The 18,764-nt window shown below is 40.3% G+C and overlaps 1 protein-coding gene across 5 annotated transcripts in view; it reads left to right on the top strand.

The window, feature by feature from the left end:
- Positions 1–18,764, top strand: part of LOC130920053 (microtubule-associated tumor suppressor 1 homolog) — a 115,767-nt gene that overhangs the window by 43,596 nt on the left and 53,407 nt on the right. For all 5 annotated transcript variants that reach the window (XM_057842883.1, XM_057842886.1, XM_057842885.1 and 2 more), the window contains exon 7: positions 6,600–6,761. In XM_057842883.1, the coding sequence (XP_057698866.1) occupies positions 6,600–6,761 (162 nt within the window). The remainder of the gene's footprint in view (positions 1–6,599; positions 6,762–18,764) is intronic.

Here is an 18,764-nt window from a genome sequence, read left to right as displayed (position 1 = left end):
TACGTAACCGCAACTCATCATTTCCACACACGTGCATAGCTGGAAAACATAGACAAAAAAAATTCGCTCACACATTTACACTTTGAATATTGCTATATGTGCGTGGTGACCATCTCCACGGACTTTCACGAAGTCTCCAAACCAGACGCCAATTTATACATCCCCTAGCAAAAAGTATGGACTCAACAGTCTCAGACGAGCACTCACTCAGAAAATGAGTATGTAGAACAAACTCTGATTAAAAAGCTTGAAAAAATAATGAGTTCAAAAGTGCAACTCCTTGGCATTCAGAAACACTAAAAGAAATGAATAAAAAACATTGTGTTGGTCAGTAAATGTTACCTTTATAGAGCAAGTGCAGGGGAATAAATATAGAATCACTCCATTCTGAAGAAAAAAATATGGAATGACTCCATTTTGAGTAAAAAATACATACACACCCAGTCAATTTCCTTTCCTTAATTGGGCCACTGCTTCAGATTAGATCTGCTCGTTAGTCAGCAGTTAAAAACAGTGCCGCTATCAAGCCCCAAGTACACTGCATGCGTGATCGTTGTGGTTCCGGTCCGACTCCGGTAAAAAATAGCGCCGGCGCCAATCCGTTCCCATTATATCCTATTGTTCAACGCATACCGGCCGCGTCAGTGCTCCGGATTGACTGCGAACCACCTCCGGCGTGCCGCATGCCCGCCGGATGGTATAGGCTATTTTTTATTTCTGCCGGACACGCATCCGACAAAATGGGCGGAGCTGGGCCTGACGTCAAAAGCCCAGGTGCCTAATCACGGTTTAAACACGAGCGAAAATGGATGATGAGCGCTTCAACATGGAGGTGGAAAGTCACAAAGTGATATACATGCAGCAGATCGTTACTATAAGGACACAATTAAAAGCGAAACTGCAAAGTGTCCTATTATGTGTGTTTTTCTGGCAATGATATCAAACACACGACGTGCTAAGCAAAAAAAAAAAAAAAAAAAAAAAAGCAGCGTATCTGGAAGTGGTTCCACTGCAGAAATTCTCGTGCCCCGCGCACAAACAATCTCGGTTTGTATACAGAGTCGAGGGGGAAAAGTACGAAAGAGAAAAAAGAGACACCCACAAGTTTCGACTTGGTGGTCTATTCAAGACGTTTCTTTCTTTCCTACATTTCACTTGACTCTTAATAGAAAATTCAACAGTTTGCGCTGGGCACATGAATCTGCAGTGTTGAGACACCAATTCCAAGTACGCTGTTTTTTTAGTTCGGGTCGTATATAATTCGCTATCCATTTTATAAATATGACAGATTATTTATCAGTTGTTAATAACAGCTCTATGAGATGTTATGTGCCATAAATTTTAAATGTGCACAAAGATATAAACGCACCGACACAACCAAGGGCATAATAGCCCCCTGCACGGAGCCCTGATCTCAACATGATGCAGTCAATCTGGAATTAAGAGACAGACACAACTAAAATATTGTAGCGTCGCCGGGGCTGTCATCGGTGGGTTAATTTATGCACCAACACGGGGCTGTCATTGGTGTGCTGGTGCACCAGTCCGGCGCTCCGATTGGTGGACTAGATAACGTCAGTGGAAATACAGTGGGGAGAACAAGTATTTGATACACTGACAATGGGAAAACCCATTGGCAGTGTATCAAATACTTGTTCTCCCCACTGTAGTTGTTGTTTTTGCATTGGTGAGGTGGCGGTAAGTTAATAAAGTTGTTTTCGCGGCCAAACTTCCGCTTAGCAAACGTTACAATATCAATATGCAAGGGAAAAAATGTGCTCTCTCTCTGCTTCTCTGATGCGTACATACTACAGACTCCGTGTGTTTGTCGTTGTTTTAAATGGCACATTATCGCGCGCGATCACGCGAGAGCTCACGAGGGGACGGAGTTGGCGGACCGCAGCCGTGCAGCAGCCGGTATGATTTGCCTGTTTTTGACGGACTGCGTGGCACGCAGGCAACACTGAACCGGACCGGAACCGCAACGATCATGCATGCGGTGTACTTGGGCCCTCACACTTTGGAGGGCTGCTGGACCAAGTGGATTCACAAGAATCATGGCTCCAACAAGAGAGATGTCTCTTGAGACCAAGGAGAGGATTATCAAACTTCTTGAAGAAGGTAAACCTGTGAAAACCTGTGATGGAAATTGAAAAAAAAATGGTCCACAGCAAGGCTCCGAACTGCAAGGATGATCTGGCAACTGTAATCAGAAAGTTGGCACCAAATTGATGAAGAATACTGTTTGTCACTCATCAAGTCCATGCCTCAGAGACTGCAAGCTGTCATAAAAGCCAGAGGTGGTGCAGCTAAATACTAAAGATGTGTTTTGATTTTTATTTCTTTGTTTCTGATGATTCCTTATATTTTTCCGCAGAATGGAGTGATTCTATATTTATTTTCCTGCACTTGCTTTATAAAAGTAACATTTACTGACCACCACAATGTTTTTTATTCATTTCTTTTAGTTTTTCTGAATGCTAAAGAGTTGCACTTTTGAACTAATTCATTTTTTTTTTCAAGCTTTTTAGCGGAGTTTGTTCTACATAATAAAATGTCTGAGTGAGTGCTCGTCCGAGACTGGTGATTCCATACTTTTTGCTAGGGGTTGTAGATATTATGCTTTTATTGAGATATTAATTTCGAGTGGTGACGTCACTAGTTGCTTTCAGCCTAGCTCCCGTGGCTAATGGAAGGTACCGAATCCCTCAATAACAGAGGGGTGTCCCTACAACTAACACGAACATAGCACAAACAAATTCGGGTCCATTTTGCTGTAAATAGGGGGCTTGAGATATTGCTTTCGAGTGATTACGTCACTCTCAGCCCCTCATTTACCGCTAAATGGACCCGAAGTAGTACCATTTGTTTGTGCTACGTTCATGCTAGTTGTTTGGACACCCGGACATTCGGTACGCTCCACTAGCCGCGGGAGCTAGGCTATGGAAAAGCAAACAAACGATTCACATCATTTTTATATAAATTTGCATCTGATGGGGGGGTGACTTCATGAAGGTCCGTAGAGTTGGTCACCAAGCACATATAGCAATATTCAAAGTGTAAATGTGTGAGGGACTTTCACCTGTATATAACACCTTTTGTGCTGTTTTTAGTGCATTTTCAATTGTGGTTGAATACTAGGGCGAGTTTATGTGATTGTTTTTGATGATGTGCGGATGCTAACTGATACATGCTAATCATTTGTGTGGATTGTTATTGCTGTATCAGCGCTGGTTATAAACGCAAATGTTGAATTGCTGTCATTGAAGATGAAACTAATTTAGTTTTTATTTTAGTTTCATTGTGCAAGGGTTGATGTCATCAATGGCAGCTGAATAAAGTCAGCATACCACACGGAGATTTCGGAGTTTAGCTCACTGTCTAATTAGAACGCTGTATTATGTTTCTGAATTGTTATTTTAAGATTTAGAGGGTATTTAGGGAAATTCGGGTTATGTCGCCAGCGTAGAAATGGAACTCGTTCGTAACCCGGGGACTACCTGGACTGAACCTTTTCAACAAGTAATTCACAAGTGTAGTTGTAAGGTAGCTCCCCAACCGGACCCTAGTCCTCTTGGACTAATGTGAAAGTGCCCTAATTCACTAATTGTTCTTTTGTACCGACCAAAGTATAAAATATGTACTTGCATTGCCCCTACTGAAAATGTCAGCAGTTTCAACAGATGTTGAAGATTGCCACAACACATGGGTTTTAGAGTTGTAGGTAGCATGTCTAGACACTTTCCGCAATACGGATGGGAACCTCGAGTTACCTCACAATACGATTTGCAATACAAGGCTCAAAATAGCGATGAGCTCACGATGTTGCGATACAACAATTATTGATGTATGAATCAGGAAATCATTCTAGGTATTCTACAAAACAACTAATAAACAAAAAAGCAAGCTCTTTTAATCCTTCTGCAGTGAATTGGAATGAGTTTCACTAGGAGACGTCCAATCCATTTGAACTGGGAGGGTTGCAGCGAATAAACATTCATCCCTCCCACTTGAAACAGATTGGCTGTCCATGGCTGTCAGTGGCAGCCAATGCCAGAGAGGGAGTGAATTTTGTGGCATTTCAGGTACCGTAATTTCCCGAATATGAGGCGCACCCGTGTACAACGGGCACCCCAAATTTAATTGTAAAATCTAGGGAAAATTATTGTACCCCTGTATAACGCGCACCCTAATTTTAGCACCAATAAATAGAAGAATACAAGAAAACAGAGCTCGTGTACAGATACAGAAATGTCATTTTACTGACTGGTGAAACACAGCACAAGCATAGCACATTGGTAGTATAATATTGGTAGGTAATAATATGATTTTATAACTTCTTGAACTCACCTGAATCCAGGAGAAAACAAAACAGATGTGACTTTTCTTTTAAAGGCTACTGTATAACTTGCTCGTTTAATCATTATGAATAAATGTTTCCTCCATGGATTGATACGGTAAAATGAAAGTGAGAACGTAAGTCGGAAATTTGAGAGAACTCATCGCTGTCGACACGACAGTAACAATAGGAACTATTGTTATTTGGATTTGAGTTTCCCCAGGGACAGATATAGTTGACAGACACAGAAAGTCTGTGTTGTGGTACGTTTGTGACAGTCCGAGTTGCGGAGCTGCAATAAACGTTGACTCAAATGAATTCAAGAAACTAAATTCTGTGCTTTTTTATGAAGAGTGAAAAAAATCAGAATTCAACACAGACGAAATCATTCGACCAATCAGAGTGAAGTATTACCGTGTAGCGAGTTATAAAAGAATTCACCGGCGGAACTTATGTTGGCACGTTGTATAGGTCCCGGTATTTTGTTGAGGGAACAGCCGGAAAGATAGTTATATTTCGCGGGTTGCATGTGAGACAGACATTGCTACCGTATTTTGTTGCAGCCTAAATTTCAATAAAGCAACGCGGATTAGCTCCGTTGTTTGATACTCCCAGAGGCGTCGCGTCCCATTAGGCAAACCAGGCAATTGCCTAGGGCCCCCAGCCAGCAGGGGCCACCAGAGGGCCAACAGATTTAGCACACGCAGCTTTACTGCACTGTCGCAGCGACAAGTGTAGGGAGTGTTTCAATACCATGGAATCATTTGGCAGATTATCTAACGATTCTGTTATGAATCCCAATCAGCACTAATCATGTCACTTACATTATACATGTTTAAGAAAGTCCAATCAGCTATTAATACCACATGATTTTTTTAAAGAGCGACTCACCAACTACTCTCTGGAAAGTTTTTGCCGAATTGTTTTACGCTGATTTTCACAGGCCACCTCATTATTCATGTGTTTACTTAAACATATGATGATTTTTCCCAAAAAAGTCTATTAATGGGTCTTTCGTATTCCTCGTCGAATACTCTGTAAGAAAAATATAACATGTATGCATTTAAAATACTCCTAAACAATTTTATTTGCAAATTTAATACTCATTTCGGTCGGTAGTCCACCAATCAGTGTTTTTTACGGAATAATTTGAATTTGGTGGGTCGTAGGGCCAATCTGACTACTGATTTCACACAAAGGTATATACCTCCGCATCCGATGGTGGTATTTTTGTGTTGCTAGTCTTTCTTCTATTGCTCCAAGTCAAACTGTCCCCCTTACTTGCACACGCTCGAAGGGCCCAGTGTTGCCTGGAGCCCTCGGGGACCCTTGCTACGCCTCTGGATACTCCGCCTCCGATTCCTTCCCTAGCTCGCCACAACCGAAACAAAATGGTGACGTCACGTACCGTAATGGTCGGCAACGGATCGCCGCATACGTTTCTTCAACACAACATGGCTGTGTCAATTTAAAAAAATCGGTCTTTATATATATATATTTTTTCTCCATCCCTGTACCCATTTATAATGCGCACCATGATTTTACAAGTTGATTTGGGGGAAAAAAAGTGCGCGTTATATTCCGGAAATTATTGTAATTTGTTGTTGATTTTTGGTCACCTCCTGTTCATTTTGGGGGCATTTACGGGTCACTTCCTGTTGGTTTTGCATTAATGAACAGGAAATGACTCTGGAACGTCCCCAAATGAATAGTAAGTGACTCAAAATCAACAGGACGTAACATATGAATGCCCTAAAATGAACAGGAAGTGACCTGTAAATTCACACAAAACCGGGAAGACTGGCTGTGAATTCTCTGTGCTAGGTGCTAATTTTCCAATAAAGTCATAATGAACTGGATGTCGGTCACCGTCAATGAGCTAACATCGACGCAATTGTAATAGAAGATTTTGATAGCAATCTGTTGGTTCCTTTTTTCTGTAAACAGTGAAACATTTTATAAACAACATATCTGTACTTTGCGGGAGCTTATCGATAACCTTTTGGGCGACAAAGTATCGCGATACATCACCTTTTCGATATATCGTCAAACCCATATTCCTAAATTCAACAATGTTGTTCCTCTCAGTTGTACATTTTCTAATTAAGTTGTGTAACTCATGAAGCTGAAAAAATGTTTATTATCTTGGGTGAAATCAAATCTAATAACTTCGATTTGTTTACGAATTCACCTGCCTTAACTCACAACATTTAAACAAAACCTGCAATCGGATTTAATGTCTTTATTGTCACCCTTTTAGGTTTGAAGGCCCCCTCAGTCAGCAACCACAACTTGGCCAAGATCGCAACAGCCAATCAAATACCAAAGATACCATCAACTGTCACTCAGGTGCTGACAAAGCAAGCTCCCCATTCATTGCAAAGACGTGGCTCGGCAAGGCTCAATGGACTTAATGGAACAGGTACAAAATTATAGAAGATCTTCTGAGTAGAGAAATTACAGAAGTTTTTTTTTTGTCTTTATAAGCTACGTCTGTACTAGAAAGGATATTTTTTTACCTCTGTCATTCAGACAATATTTTATACCTGTCTGCACAACGTTTAAGGTGTTTTGTTAAATGCCACGCTCCTGCAAGGGACGCTTGCATTTGCTTGTGTGTGTGTGTGTGTGTGTCAAAAATGGAAGCTTATAATTTGTGGTCGTTGTTCGATGTCTTCTTCGGACATATTCAAGCGTAAAATTTACAATCTCTTTCAGTTGTTAAAAGAAGAGCAGAAAATCAGCATCTGTATCATTTGCCTCCATTGTTTACGTTGCCGTAATGCCACACAAAAAAATGGTGATGGTATGACCCATGACGTCATTTCCGTTGGCTCCAATTTTACATGGGTAGCCAGCGGCTACACTAGACAAGGTATCCGGCGTTTACCAAATCAGCTGACTCTCTAGCCTGTGTAATAAAATATCCGGACAAGATGTACATACAGTAAGTGTAGCTGACATGCCGTATAGTATAATAATTTGAACGTTTAAAGCCATTATCTGTCCTAGTGTAGACGGTTTGAAAAAGGCTTGAATTTTGTGCAAAGTCCATGAAAATGATCCGAAGTGTTAGGCACACAATATTTCTCAGCAGCCTGTCTAAATATATAAATTATTAAATGAAGGAAAATAAAATAATTTGCTTCATCGCTGCTACACGCTTGCCTGGCACGGCCAGACTGCTCTCCCTGTATTTTTCAAACACTGAGAGAGAAGTCTGGGAACCAGCACATTAACGGCCTCTCGAGCAGGTACAAAATCAATCGACAAATCAGATTCGTTTATTTGCGTGACGTGTTCTTAACGAGCAGCGTCACTCTTGCGCTTCGGAAGTCGTCTCCACAACAACACAGATGGTAAACAGGAGAGCCGAGAATATGTTCCAATCCACGGTAAAATCAGTTTTAAATGACCAAAACACATCGACACGAGTCATTGACAACAGTCTGTCTCGCGCTAGCCATGTTGAATAAATTCCGTTCTCCTCGTATGTTAACTTCCGCGCGCAAGTCCCTCGTCCTGCCCTCGTCGTTTTACTAACGTCGCGTCTGCCCGTCGCTGATTGGTCCACTCCGCTGTCTGTTTGCTGTGGCTTGCTCCGCCCTGGAAATTGTATCCGCTGAATGGTGGCCAGACTCAATAGACCCTACTCACCAACGTCACAGAATGATATGTCGCTGTATCCGGCCGCCATATTGTCCGTCATTGTTTATCCGTTTTCTCAATGGTTTCAATTTGTTGTGCAATTTATAGTGCAATTCATGGAACCCCGGTGCTTTCAGACGCTGTAAACTCATTGGATGCGTTGCACAAAAGGCGTTATGTGGAAAAGCTTCAGTCTATCCATTCGCCAGATCCATATTTGATGCCTAATTCGATATTTTTCGACCCGCTGTCTTGCCCTCTCTGCCTGACATCTGCTACCCTGATATCTACAACTATCTTGTCCACACAAAATCAGCCTATTCTCACGAAAGTTTGAAAAACTTTAAGTGCAGCCCTCTAAGCAACCCCGTGTGACCCTTTACTTCCAATTTTTTAAAATGGCGACAATCAATAAAAAAAAAAAAATTGATTGCGATGGCCGACGCTTCAAGGATAGGTGGATATTGGACTATTTCTTCAATAAAACACGCAACAACTGTGTCTGCCTCATTTGCAAAGAGACAGTCGCTGTTTTCAAAGAGTTCGATGTGACGCGATAATGATATTACCGAACAAGACACGCTGACATGTACGACAACATTACAGGGAAGATACGCAGCGAGAAATTATAGCAACTTGAAGCTAGTTTAATTTCACAGCAGCAGTATTTCGCAAGAGCCCGAGTGTCGAAAGAGAACACCACAAAGACGAGACTGTTGAAATTATGAATTAAAAAAAATAATAAAGCAAATGTGACACACAGAAGGGCTTGCTAAAATTTGTTTAAATATATTGTTCTATGTAAATCAGCCAAAGTAGCCCCCCACATTTTTACCACACCAAATCTGGCCCCCTTTGCAAAAGGTTTGGACACACCTGTTTAACTGATGATCCGTAGACGAGGCCAGCTTCTTTCACTTGGTACCAGTTTAATATTATTCAAAATGTAATGATGGTGGAAGAAATAAGCATCTTGAATTTGAAACTGTATGTTGTCGGCGATTAGCCTCGCAATGATCTTAATTGTGGTTGTCAACCCAAAACCCTCTAAATATATATTAAATGCATCTTACCAGATATAAAATGACTACTACATAATCCGTGGTAATCATTTAGAGCCCAGTTTTCTCGTCGAACTGCAGCAGTCCATCTCGCTCTCCTCTCCGGGTCTCTCGGAATACGGTAGAACTTCACGTCTCTCCGTCTATCTTCTCTGTTATTGCAACCAACCGCCACACACGCCTTCACCATTTTGATGATTAATGTTAACGAGCAGAAAAACACGCTATAATAGGAGGAATTTACGTAGCAGTAATGCGTCAACACGACGAGTTGACGGACAATATGGCGCGAAGGCGTGTTTGTGACGTCATGTGAGTAGGGGCTATAGCTGGAACAGCGGTGAGTCTGGTGTACCAGGCAAGCTACACGCTCGTTCTGAAGTTGCTTTCCCTTGATGTCCAGTGTCCCATTGAGTACAGTGCATTTGAGCCCGGGCGTGAGCAGTTTTAACAAGCGAACAGTATACAAATAAAGTAGTATTTAACATTGGAGACATTTGGCCAAAAAAACGAATGGCCGAAAAATACACATGCATATAATTCATTCAGTCTTTCTTTTTTCCCCCCCCTTAATTATTTTATTTCATTATTTTCCGATTAATGCCCGTTGCCTTGGAATTGGTTCTACAACCCCGGAGGCTTGAGACATTTAGTTTGAAAGGTGCCGATTCTGAAACCCCATTGGAGGTTGCGTTCCTAGTGTTCTGTCAGATTTTTCATTCCATTAAAAATTGCAACTCACGGCAAGTTTGGGATACTCGAAAAATGGGTCTCATGCCTTCAATTGCTAAGTTAAATGAGATCTCGACGTACGTTCGTGTGGAACAGTGGTTGAGAACAATCGATTGAGAGCCAGTGAGTGGGCAGAGATCTCGTGGCGTCAAAGCTGAGCGAAGTCATTCCTGGCTGGATTAAACAGCGACTGACAGAGTCGCAGAAAAAAAGTGACAAAAAAAAAAAAGAATAGGTCATCCTATAAACATAATGTACTAATCCACAGCATATCCACATTTATTCATTTAAATACTACTTTAACCAAGCGGACAGTATACAAACAAACCCCAAACTACTCACGCACGGGCTCAAATGCACTGAACTCAAAATGATGCGGGATATCAATGGAAAGCAACTTAAGAACGAACATTTAGCAGCGATGAAGCAAATTTATTTTATTTTCCTTCATTTAATAATTGATATATTTCTTTGATACCTCAAAATGCATTCCACGTGTTGGCAGTGAGCCAAAATAGTGGCAGCTTGCCATGTTTTGATTACGTCATTAGAGGACTAAGGTTCTTCACACTTTTTGGTGGTAAACTTCCAGCCTTTTAACTGAAAATGTAATTTTAGCTATTTTCGGCCGAAAGTTTTTGGCGCCGAATTTTCGTTCACATCTCTAATTGTAAATGGATTCATGTGCATTTACGGTGGTTTAGTGCAATACTATTATGGCACGACTACTTCCTCTTTTTGTCTTTTTTCCCCCGCGACTTCTACACCGCCTCTGGGTGTCGCTGTTTAATCCATCTGGGAGCCCCTTCGCTCGGCTTCGTCTTGATTGACTCCCCTTGCCAAATAAATGTTTTTTGCAGGCTTAAACACTTGCTTCTTTGTTTTACATCTCTTAATATTTATTCTGCAACACATTAAATGTTCATAATCCAATTTCTCGATTATTTGAACTAACTAATCGATGGATTAATCGATTACCTAAATAATCGATAGCTGCAGCCCTAATCTAGTTTGTTAATAAGTTAGTAATTAGTTATCGGTTTTCTTTGTGTCAAATGGTATTTTGTCTTAGGGTGAGGAAAAATGAGGATTGTTGTGCAGCACGCTGTACTCGCATGCCACATGTCATCCATTACTTGCTGCATTCAGACATAGCACAAGCTGGTCATGTTCACCGGACTTGAAACTCATGTCCATGTCTGCTGAGCCAGCAAACTGCGTTTACACTTACCACATGAGAAAAGACCTCAAGATCCCATAATATTTGCTAAGTGGAGATGACGCACTTTCTACTTTTTGTATCAGTTGAGATCATATGAGATTATCATTAAAACTGAGTCACATCACCCTTATGCTCCTTCTAAGTTGGAGTTTATACAAACATACTTATTATCCCTGTGCTGTCCCTCTGTAATTATTTCACTGCCCCTAGACACGCTCAGGCGAACACAGTTTCGACATGAACCACATTTACAGTAATATTTAATTTGGATTTAATCTGCATACAGTCTAATGTTTTGTGGGGAAATCTTAACATGTTTGATGTTATGTCATAAAACCTCACTTGGAGCCGCTGAAAGAGAAATTTGTTCCTTTCAAAAAGGTATGCAGTATCTTGACCAAAAGGATGCAGAGTTAAAACGATTTAGCACAGTGTGTTAGTGAAACGTGTTGGCAGCGTCCCTCTATGTGGTAGCTCTGGTTTGAACCAGAGCCCCAGGCTGCCTCCCCTTTGTGGTCGCCTCTGGAAGTTTCTGTGTGTCCTGTGGGGACCTAATAGTCAATAAGGGGCTATCAGCCTTCTGGTGCCATGCACTCATACATACTGTAACCTCAGAAGTCGTGCACATGCATCTGATTCTAGCATGTACTGTAGCATATGTCTGGCGATAGTGGCTTTTAGTGTGGGCTTTTAAATCAGTCATCTTTCTTTTTTTTTTTTTTTTCTTTTCTTTTTCTTTTAATAATATTTTGATATATCCCTTCCTTTCTATGACTTGCACAGCACTCTGGTTTTAAAGGGAACCACAGGCTTAAGACTTGTAGTCTCTAATTAGCCACAGTTGTTCTCTTTTACTAAATTATGTTATTAGAAACACATATATTATTGCCATTGATTTAAAAATCTATAATATTTAGTCCACGACCTACGGAGGGCGCCATGTTTTACACGCGCATTGAACACTGGTGATGATGGTGTGGTTACACTGGACTGGGAGATTAGCTGTTCTCTATACAAGCAAAGATAGGATGACTACTGGCATGATTTTGTCACATTCTGCTGCTGGTCATACAGTACTGTTTTGTTACAGAGCTGTGGGATGAGTTCCTGACGTCGTACCTGCATCTAATTCCAGCTCGTCAGCAGTGTTTTTAAACCGGTCCTAGGCGGCTTGCCGAGCTATTGACTTGCTGCCATTTGACAGTTTGTATTCTTGACCCCTTCGTTGCGAATTGCGTCCTTGCCTTGGTTTTTTCGTTCGTCTCCCTCTCACCGCGGTTTTCCTTCGGGTTTTTTTTTTTTTTTTAAATCCCTACTTACTGTCACAGACCCTTTTTTTTGTCTCCCTTTACGCGATCGTGTGTTGTTTGTGTGTTCAATTATCTCTTTTACGCAATCCTTCTGTTATTGTTGTCTGCTTGGTTCCGCATTTGTGGACCGTAACAGATTTGTTTGTTTTCATCTGAGTACTTGTTAATGATTGTAGCTAGTAGATCGTTAACATGGTCCTGGCGGTGTTAGTATAAGTTACTAAACAGAGTGGTCTTTTGAACGCTACCTGCATGCAGCAACAATGCGGAGTCTGTAGCTGTCACTGTCACTAGACGAACACTACCATTGTTCTGTAATCCCTTACTACGCTGTCAGACGTCTACACATATGCATATCAGTTAAAAGCGGGGAGTACTTACTATTTGTGTTTTTATTGAGTCTTTTATAACCTTTTCAGCATTGTTTTCTTGTGAAAGCTTTAAAGCAGCTTGTTAATCTGTTGACTATATTAGTCACGTTTAAACTAGGGCTGTCAAAATTTGAGTTAACGGGCGGTAATTAATTTTTTAAATTAATGACGTTAAAATATATGATGCAATTAACGCACATGCCCCGCAAACAGATTAAAATGACAGCACAGTGTCATGTCGACTTGTTACTTGTGTTTTTTGGTGTTTTGTCGCCCTCTGTTGGCGCTTGGGTGCGACTGATTTTATGGGTTTAGGCACCATGAGCATTGTGTAATTATTGACATCAACAATGGCGAGCTACTAGTTTATTTTTTGATGGAAAATTTTGCAAATTTTATTAAAACGAAAACATTAAGAGGGGTTTTAATATAACATTTCTATAATTTGTACTAACATTTATCTTTTAAGAACTACAAGTCTTTCTTTCCATGGATCGTTTTAACTGAATGTTAATGTTAATGCCATCTTGTTGATTTATTGTTATAATAAACAAATACAGTACTTATGTATAGTATGTTGAATGTATGTATCCGTCATGTGTCTTATCTTTCCATTCCAACAATAATTTACAGAAAAATATGGCATATTTTATAGTTGGTTTGAAATCCGATCAATTACGATTAATTAATTTTTAAGCCGTGATTAACTCGATTAGAGATGTAATATCGGATCGGACGCCGATATGGGCAAAAAAAATGCGCATCGGTATCGGACTGGAACACGGAAAAATTCCGATCCAGACTTCCAATCCAGTTTTTTTTTAAAGTCTGGTCCGGGTCTTCCATCGCACCGATTTACATAATCCAATCCAGTTTTTGCTTCGGTTTCCCTAAAATCCGGTCCGCATTTTACGGCACACCTTCAACACACTAATTTACCGTCTCCCAATTTACCGAGAGACTTTATCGGTAAAAATGTCAGCTGTGTGGGATCATTTCACCCTAAAGGACGACAAAGACGAAGAGGCAGAGTGCAACATATGCCACAATAAAGTCAAGCGTATTGGTAAAGCTGTAATAAGTTTTAATACAACCAACCTAATCAAGCATTTAGCGAAATACCACCACAAACAATATAAGTAGTATGTTAAGAAAACCGAAGACAAAAAGAAAGGTCCAACTAACACTGGCAGAAACTTTTGCTATGCGTGACAAACTGGCACTCGACAGTCCCAAAGCCCAGGGAATAACAAGAGTCATTGCCGAAGAATTCATTCTGGATGACGAGCCATTATCTAATGTGAGTAAAGACTCACCATCCAACACTTAGAACCACGGTACAACATGCCCAGCCATCATTACATCCTTGAGCGATTCGGCCGTGGAAGATTTGAGAACGATTCACAAACATCCAAATTCCGATTATTGAAATATGTCAAGTAAAGCGGAACTAATACACAGCGCGGTATTCGGGACGCAATGAGAAACTGACCGCATTGCGTCCCGAAAGTAAACATAATGCTTGTCATAGACCCGGGTAATGCCAATGCTCAACTCACGGCTTTAGCTCAACTCATGCCGCTGGATAAAAAACACAAGAATACCTGACTGTTGCTGACAGCCGCTACAAACTATGTCAACGTCGTTTTACTGGAGATAATAAATATCATATGTATATCGAACTAGATGCTAAACGACAGACTCGACTGTGTTAGCAACATTAAAGTATTGAAAACCAGATGCGTTAGTAAACAGGCGCCATCTTAAAGCAGAAGACTTCCCTAGTAGGCTGTTGTGAACCTTCCAAGCGAACCTAATTAACTTTTTATCTAAAATACTCCTAAATCGGCAAAATCTTGACTTGAATCTATCTTCAAAACAGTTTTAAAACTTTCACATGTCGAAAGTAGACAGAAGGGAAATTATGGAATAACTGGAACAATTTTAACTTTAACAGTTGATTCGCAAAATTAAATGAATTGAATGTAGTTTAAAGCTGCTGATACAGAATGGGGACTTGAGTATTTTATTTACTGTTTTATAATGTTAACTTGATCCTGAAATAGTCGTTTATTTAAACCTGAGAGGCTTTTTATACAATTTTTGTAACTAATGCACGAAACATTAAAAGGATCCAATAGCTTGGGGGATTTGTGGGATTTTCCACTGAGGTTGTTGGTGTGCTTTGCTTTTTTAATACAGTTATTATATTATTTGCACGTTTTACTGACTGACTGCCATTTCTGTTTGTTATTTATAATGTTTTGTGTTTGTCACTGAATAAACAGGTCAGTTTCTTGTTACCAACCGTTGTGTGTTATTCAAACTCACCTAATTCAGCTGGCTAGTTGTTATCAAGAGTACTAAAACCTTTTTCAACATGAGTCTGACAACTAAGTAAGGAGGCTAAATAACTTTAACACATGCTCAGATAGGTCGGTATCGGTATCGGCCAGTATCGGTATCGGATCGGAAGTGCAAAACAATATCGGTATCGGATCGGAAGTGCAAAAACCTGGATCGGGACATCCCTAAACTCGATAAAAAATTGTAATTGTTTGACATCCCTAGTTTAAACCACCCTTATTTGATATTAAAAGTTTTTTCTTAGGGCATTTTTAGTATGTTCTGCCTGTAAGCATCTAAACAAAACAAGATGAATGCGCACGGTAGTACTTTGGGTGTCAAATTCTTCTCTTCTAGGACTTTTCATCGGTGTAGAACATATTCGCAAAACACCGATTTTGTCTACTCTCGTCTCATCCCGTATTTCCTGTTCATTTTGCTTTTGCTGCTCGTTTTGTGAAATAACGACAGTGCTGTCTTGCTCATTAATGTTCCTGTCGGGTTCAACGCATTGAATGTTTATAATCTGGTTACTGACTGATTACGAACTAGCTAATCGATAGATTAATCGATTCCTTCAATAATCGATAGCTGCGGCCCTGTTTGAGACATAACAGCTTTTTAATTCAGAGTTAATTGTTAAGTATAGAGTTGTCCTTTGGATAATTAAGTAACTGTGAAATGCTGTAGACTGACAAACAAGTCAGATTCAGCAACAGAATAAGTGTTACAATCTAGACAGGTTTTTCCATGTATTCTGAATCTGTACTTTTTTTCTTTATTACTGTATGGCTGCATACTAAAACAGTATTTCTGACTCCTAGCCCTATGATTAAAGTCAACTAATGTAATATTAAAACAAAATTTATGACGGAAGATGCGGCAGGAAACGAAAACAAGGAGCAAGATGTCTTAGAAATGGAAGCGGAGGGAGATAATACACGATGATTATTCATATCCCGCCCACTCCCCTCCCCCTTCTCTCCATGCGCCATTTCATCTATGTTTGTGTGTGGCCTGGCTTTCCATATCTTCAGAATAGCAGCAAAATCGCTTTTATGGACTGCGCCGTAAATCACCATTTTGCTCGGTCAGATAAACTACGTACATTATATTCGTCATGGCTAATATATGCTAATAAATCCAGTTGGGTGGATGTGTTTGTGTTCCAGCATGTAGAAGCGGAGACAGACTACAAATCAGCTGCAGCTCTGAGGATTTTCTCCCCTCCCATTCCTCCCTCCCTCCCTTAATAGAACGTCTATACCAGGGTGCCCCTTGCTCGTCCGCTTTTCTCCCTCTCTCCCTCTCCATCTTTTGTCGCTGGGTGGTTCACTACCACCTTGACAGCTGTGAAATCTTCAGCTCGTTTGGCGCCATTTTCTCTTCTTCAGCTACTTATTTTTAGCCTGCTGTTTTTGTTGTTGTTGTTTTTTGAAAGGAGTCCTTTGTGGCTTCTACACGGATTCAATGGAGGGCAACTCAAAGGATTTCCATTTTCTGTTTTTCACTGTATTCCCCTAATCCATTTTCTTGTAGCGAGTCAAGAATTTAGTTTTTAAAATGTGACAAACTGCTTTTGTACCACAATCAGTTCGTTAACAAACAAGTTGGACTTTTTTTTTTTTTTTGTCTAAATCTGATTTAAAAAGGCAAAAAGGGCAATTGCCAATCAAATCAAACAGGTGAGAAGAGACTTTTGCGTCGACCTTTGAAGCCTTAGCTACTGTTTTTTTTAACTGAAGAGGATTTTTACTTCTGGGAAAAAAGGCACAGAAGATGTTATGGTCTCCAAGACTATCGCTGTCAGACTTCCATGTGAAGCTGACGGCTAAAGGACTTTTCCGAAATCTTCAGCTGCTTTCAGGATACAGGAAGAACACGGTGGTCTTCCATGCAGGTCTGGAGATGTCACTGTTCTCTGTCTCCCAACAATTCCATCAGCCACCATCTTGTTGATGTGACAGTGTGACAAAACCCGAAACCATTTGAGAAAGTTCTAATATTTTTGTCACACATTCGTGTCCTTCTTTGCCATCTGTCAGTTTTATCGTTTTCCTATGAAATCACCCCCCCCCCCCCATCAATGTCAAGTATCCCTTGAGTGACAAGTGCAATCCTTAAGCAACCTATCTTGTACATTGACAGCTAAGACTACATCAATGTTTGTCTTTTTTGATATGTTCCCAACATTTTCTATCATTTGTTGTGATTGTTTCTGCTGTTTTTTCCTCATCCTTAGTACTAACATGCATCCAATGCAACCCCTTGCCGCTCATCACCGACTGCTCCGCTTTCACATTGGCGGCCATTGTTGCTCCACTCTCTTTAGCTGTGGGGGTTTTTTTGTTATTCTGAAGCCACTATGTATATGTGGGCTCAATGTAGCCATCTGTCAACTTTACACTCGTGTGCCTGCATCAGTCTGCAGATTTTTACGAGTGCTATGCACTAGTGCTTAAGCAGTAGCGTGATGAATAGCTATGGCTTGGCTCTCCTTTTTAGTTGTGCGACCCACGCCTAGAGAAGCAGCAGCCACGTGACTCAACACACATGCACTACTAACTAGCCAACAATCTTCATCTGGCTTTTACTAATATATCCAATAAAATAGCTCCTTATTGTGGAAGGTTTGTGTCTCACGTGGCCCCTATTTTCATGTGGCTTTACTTAGAATTTTTATTATCATCTCATTCATTTGCAGTCAATGTACAAGAAGTCAAGGTTTTCATCAGCGGTAAAACTGGGCCGGAATGGTGCTTTGATTCCGAAAATATGACGGCAACTGTCAAAACCCCATGTTAAATAACAACTGCCTGGCTGCCACACACTCATTTCATCTCCAAGACGAAAACAATCTAACAATTTCCAAATCCTTCTATTGATTATAATTTGATGAAGATGAGGCAACATATTCAGGATTATCATTTGTAAAACGGATTGTAAAACACAAGATGTTTTCAATATTGTTGATTTTAATGGAGGTGGCAACGCGCTATGTACAGTACGTAGCTGCTTATCCAGCTACATTAGCCCTACGTAATAAGACATATTTTTATGTAGCACTAATGTAGCTGAATAAGGAAACGAGGGAAAATAAAAATCAGGAGATGGAGGTTTGCGTAACTGCTGTTTTTGTTCACTGTTATTTTGCAAATGATTTTAAAAAATGCAATTTTGAATGAAAATCAGTTTCTCATCTACAGTGGTATGAAAAAGTATCTAAACCTTTTGGAATTTCTCACATTTCTGTATAAAATCGCCGTCAAATGTGATCTGATCTTTGTCAAAATCACACAGATGAAGATGACAGGGCCATGATGCATATCAGACAATGCTTGTCATCAAGACAATTCTTACCTAGTGTGTGTTTTATTGTGGGCAGGGCAGCTTTAAACCACTCATCAGTAATTAGGCACACACCTGACTTAAATTGTTTGGTAAAAATTGGTTTCAATTGCTCTTTAAGTCTCCTTAGGCAGAAGGTTCACCGAATTATTTTTTTCCCCCCTTCTGTCATTGTTTGCATGCTATCCTCATATAAATATAAAAACCTATAAATGTTTGGGTGGTTTTTGTTAAAGCAGGCACTGTTTTTTCATCTGGGTGATTTTGAGAAAGATCAGATCACATTCGATGATGATTTCATGCAGAAATGTGAGAAATTCCAAAAGGTTCAGATACTTTTTCATACCACTGTACCTCAGCTGGGAGCTATGACAAAGCATCATTATA

Source organism: Corythoichthys intestinalis, chromosome 8, assembly GCF_030265065.1.
Source record: "Corythoichthys intestinalis isolate RoL2023-P3 chromosome 8, ASM3026506v1, whole genome shotgun sequence".
In the NCBI taxonomy this organism is placed as follows: Eukaryota; Metazoa; Chordata; class Actinopteri; order Syngnathiformes; family Syngnathidae; genus Corythoichthys; species Corythoichthys intestinalis.
Note: the sequence above shows the minus strand (reverse complement) of the source record. Positions and strands in the feature narration are given on the sequence as shown.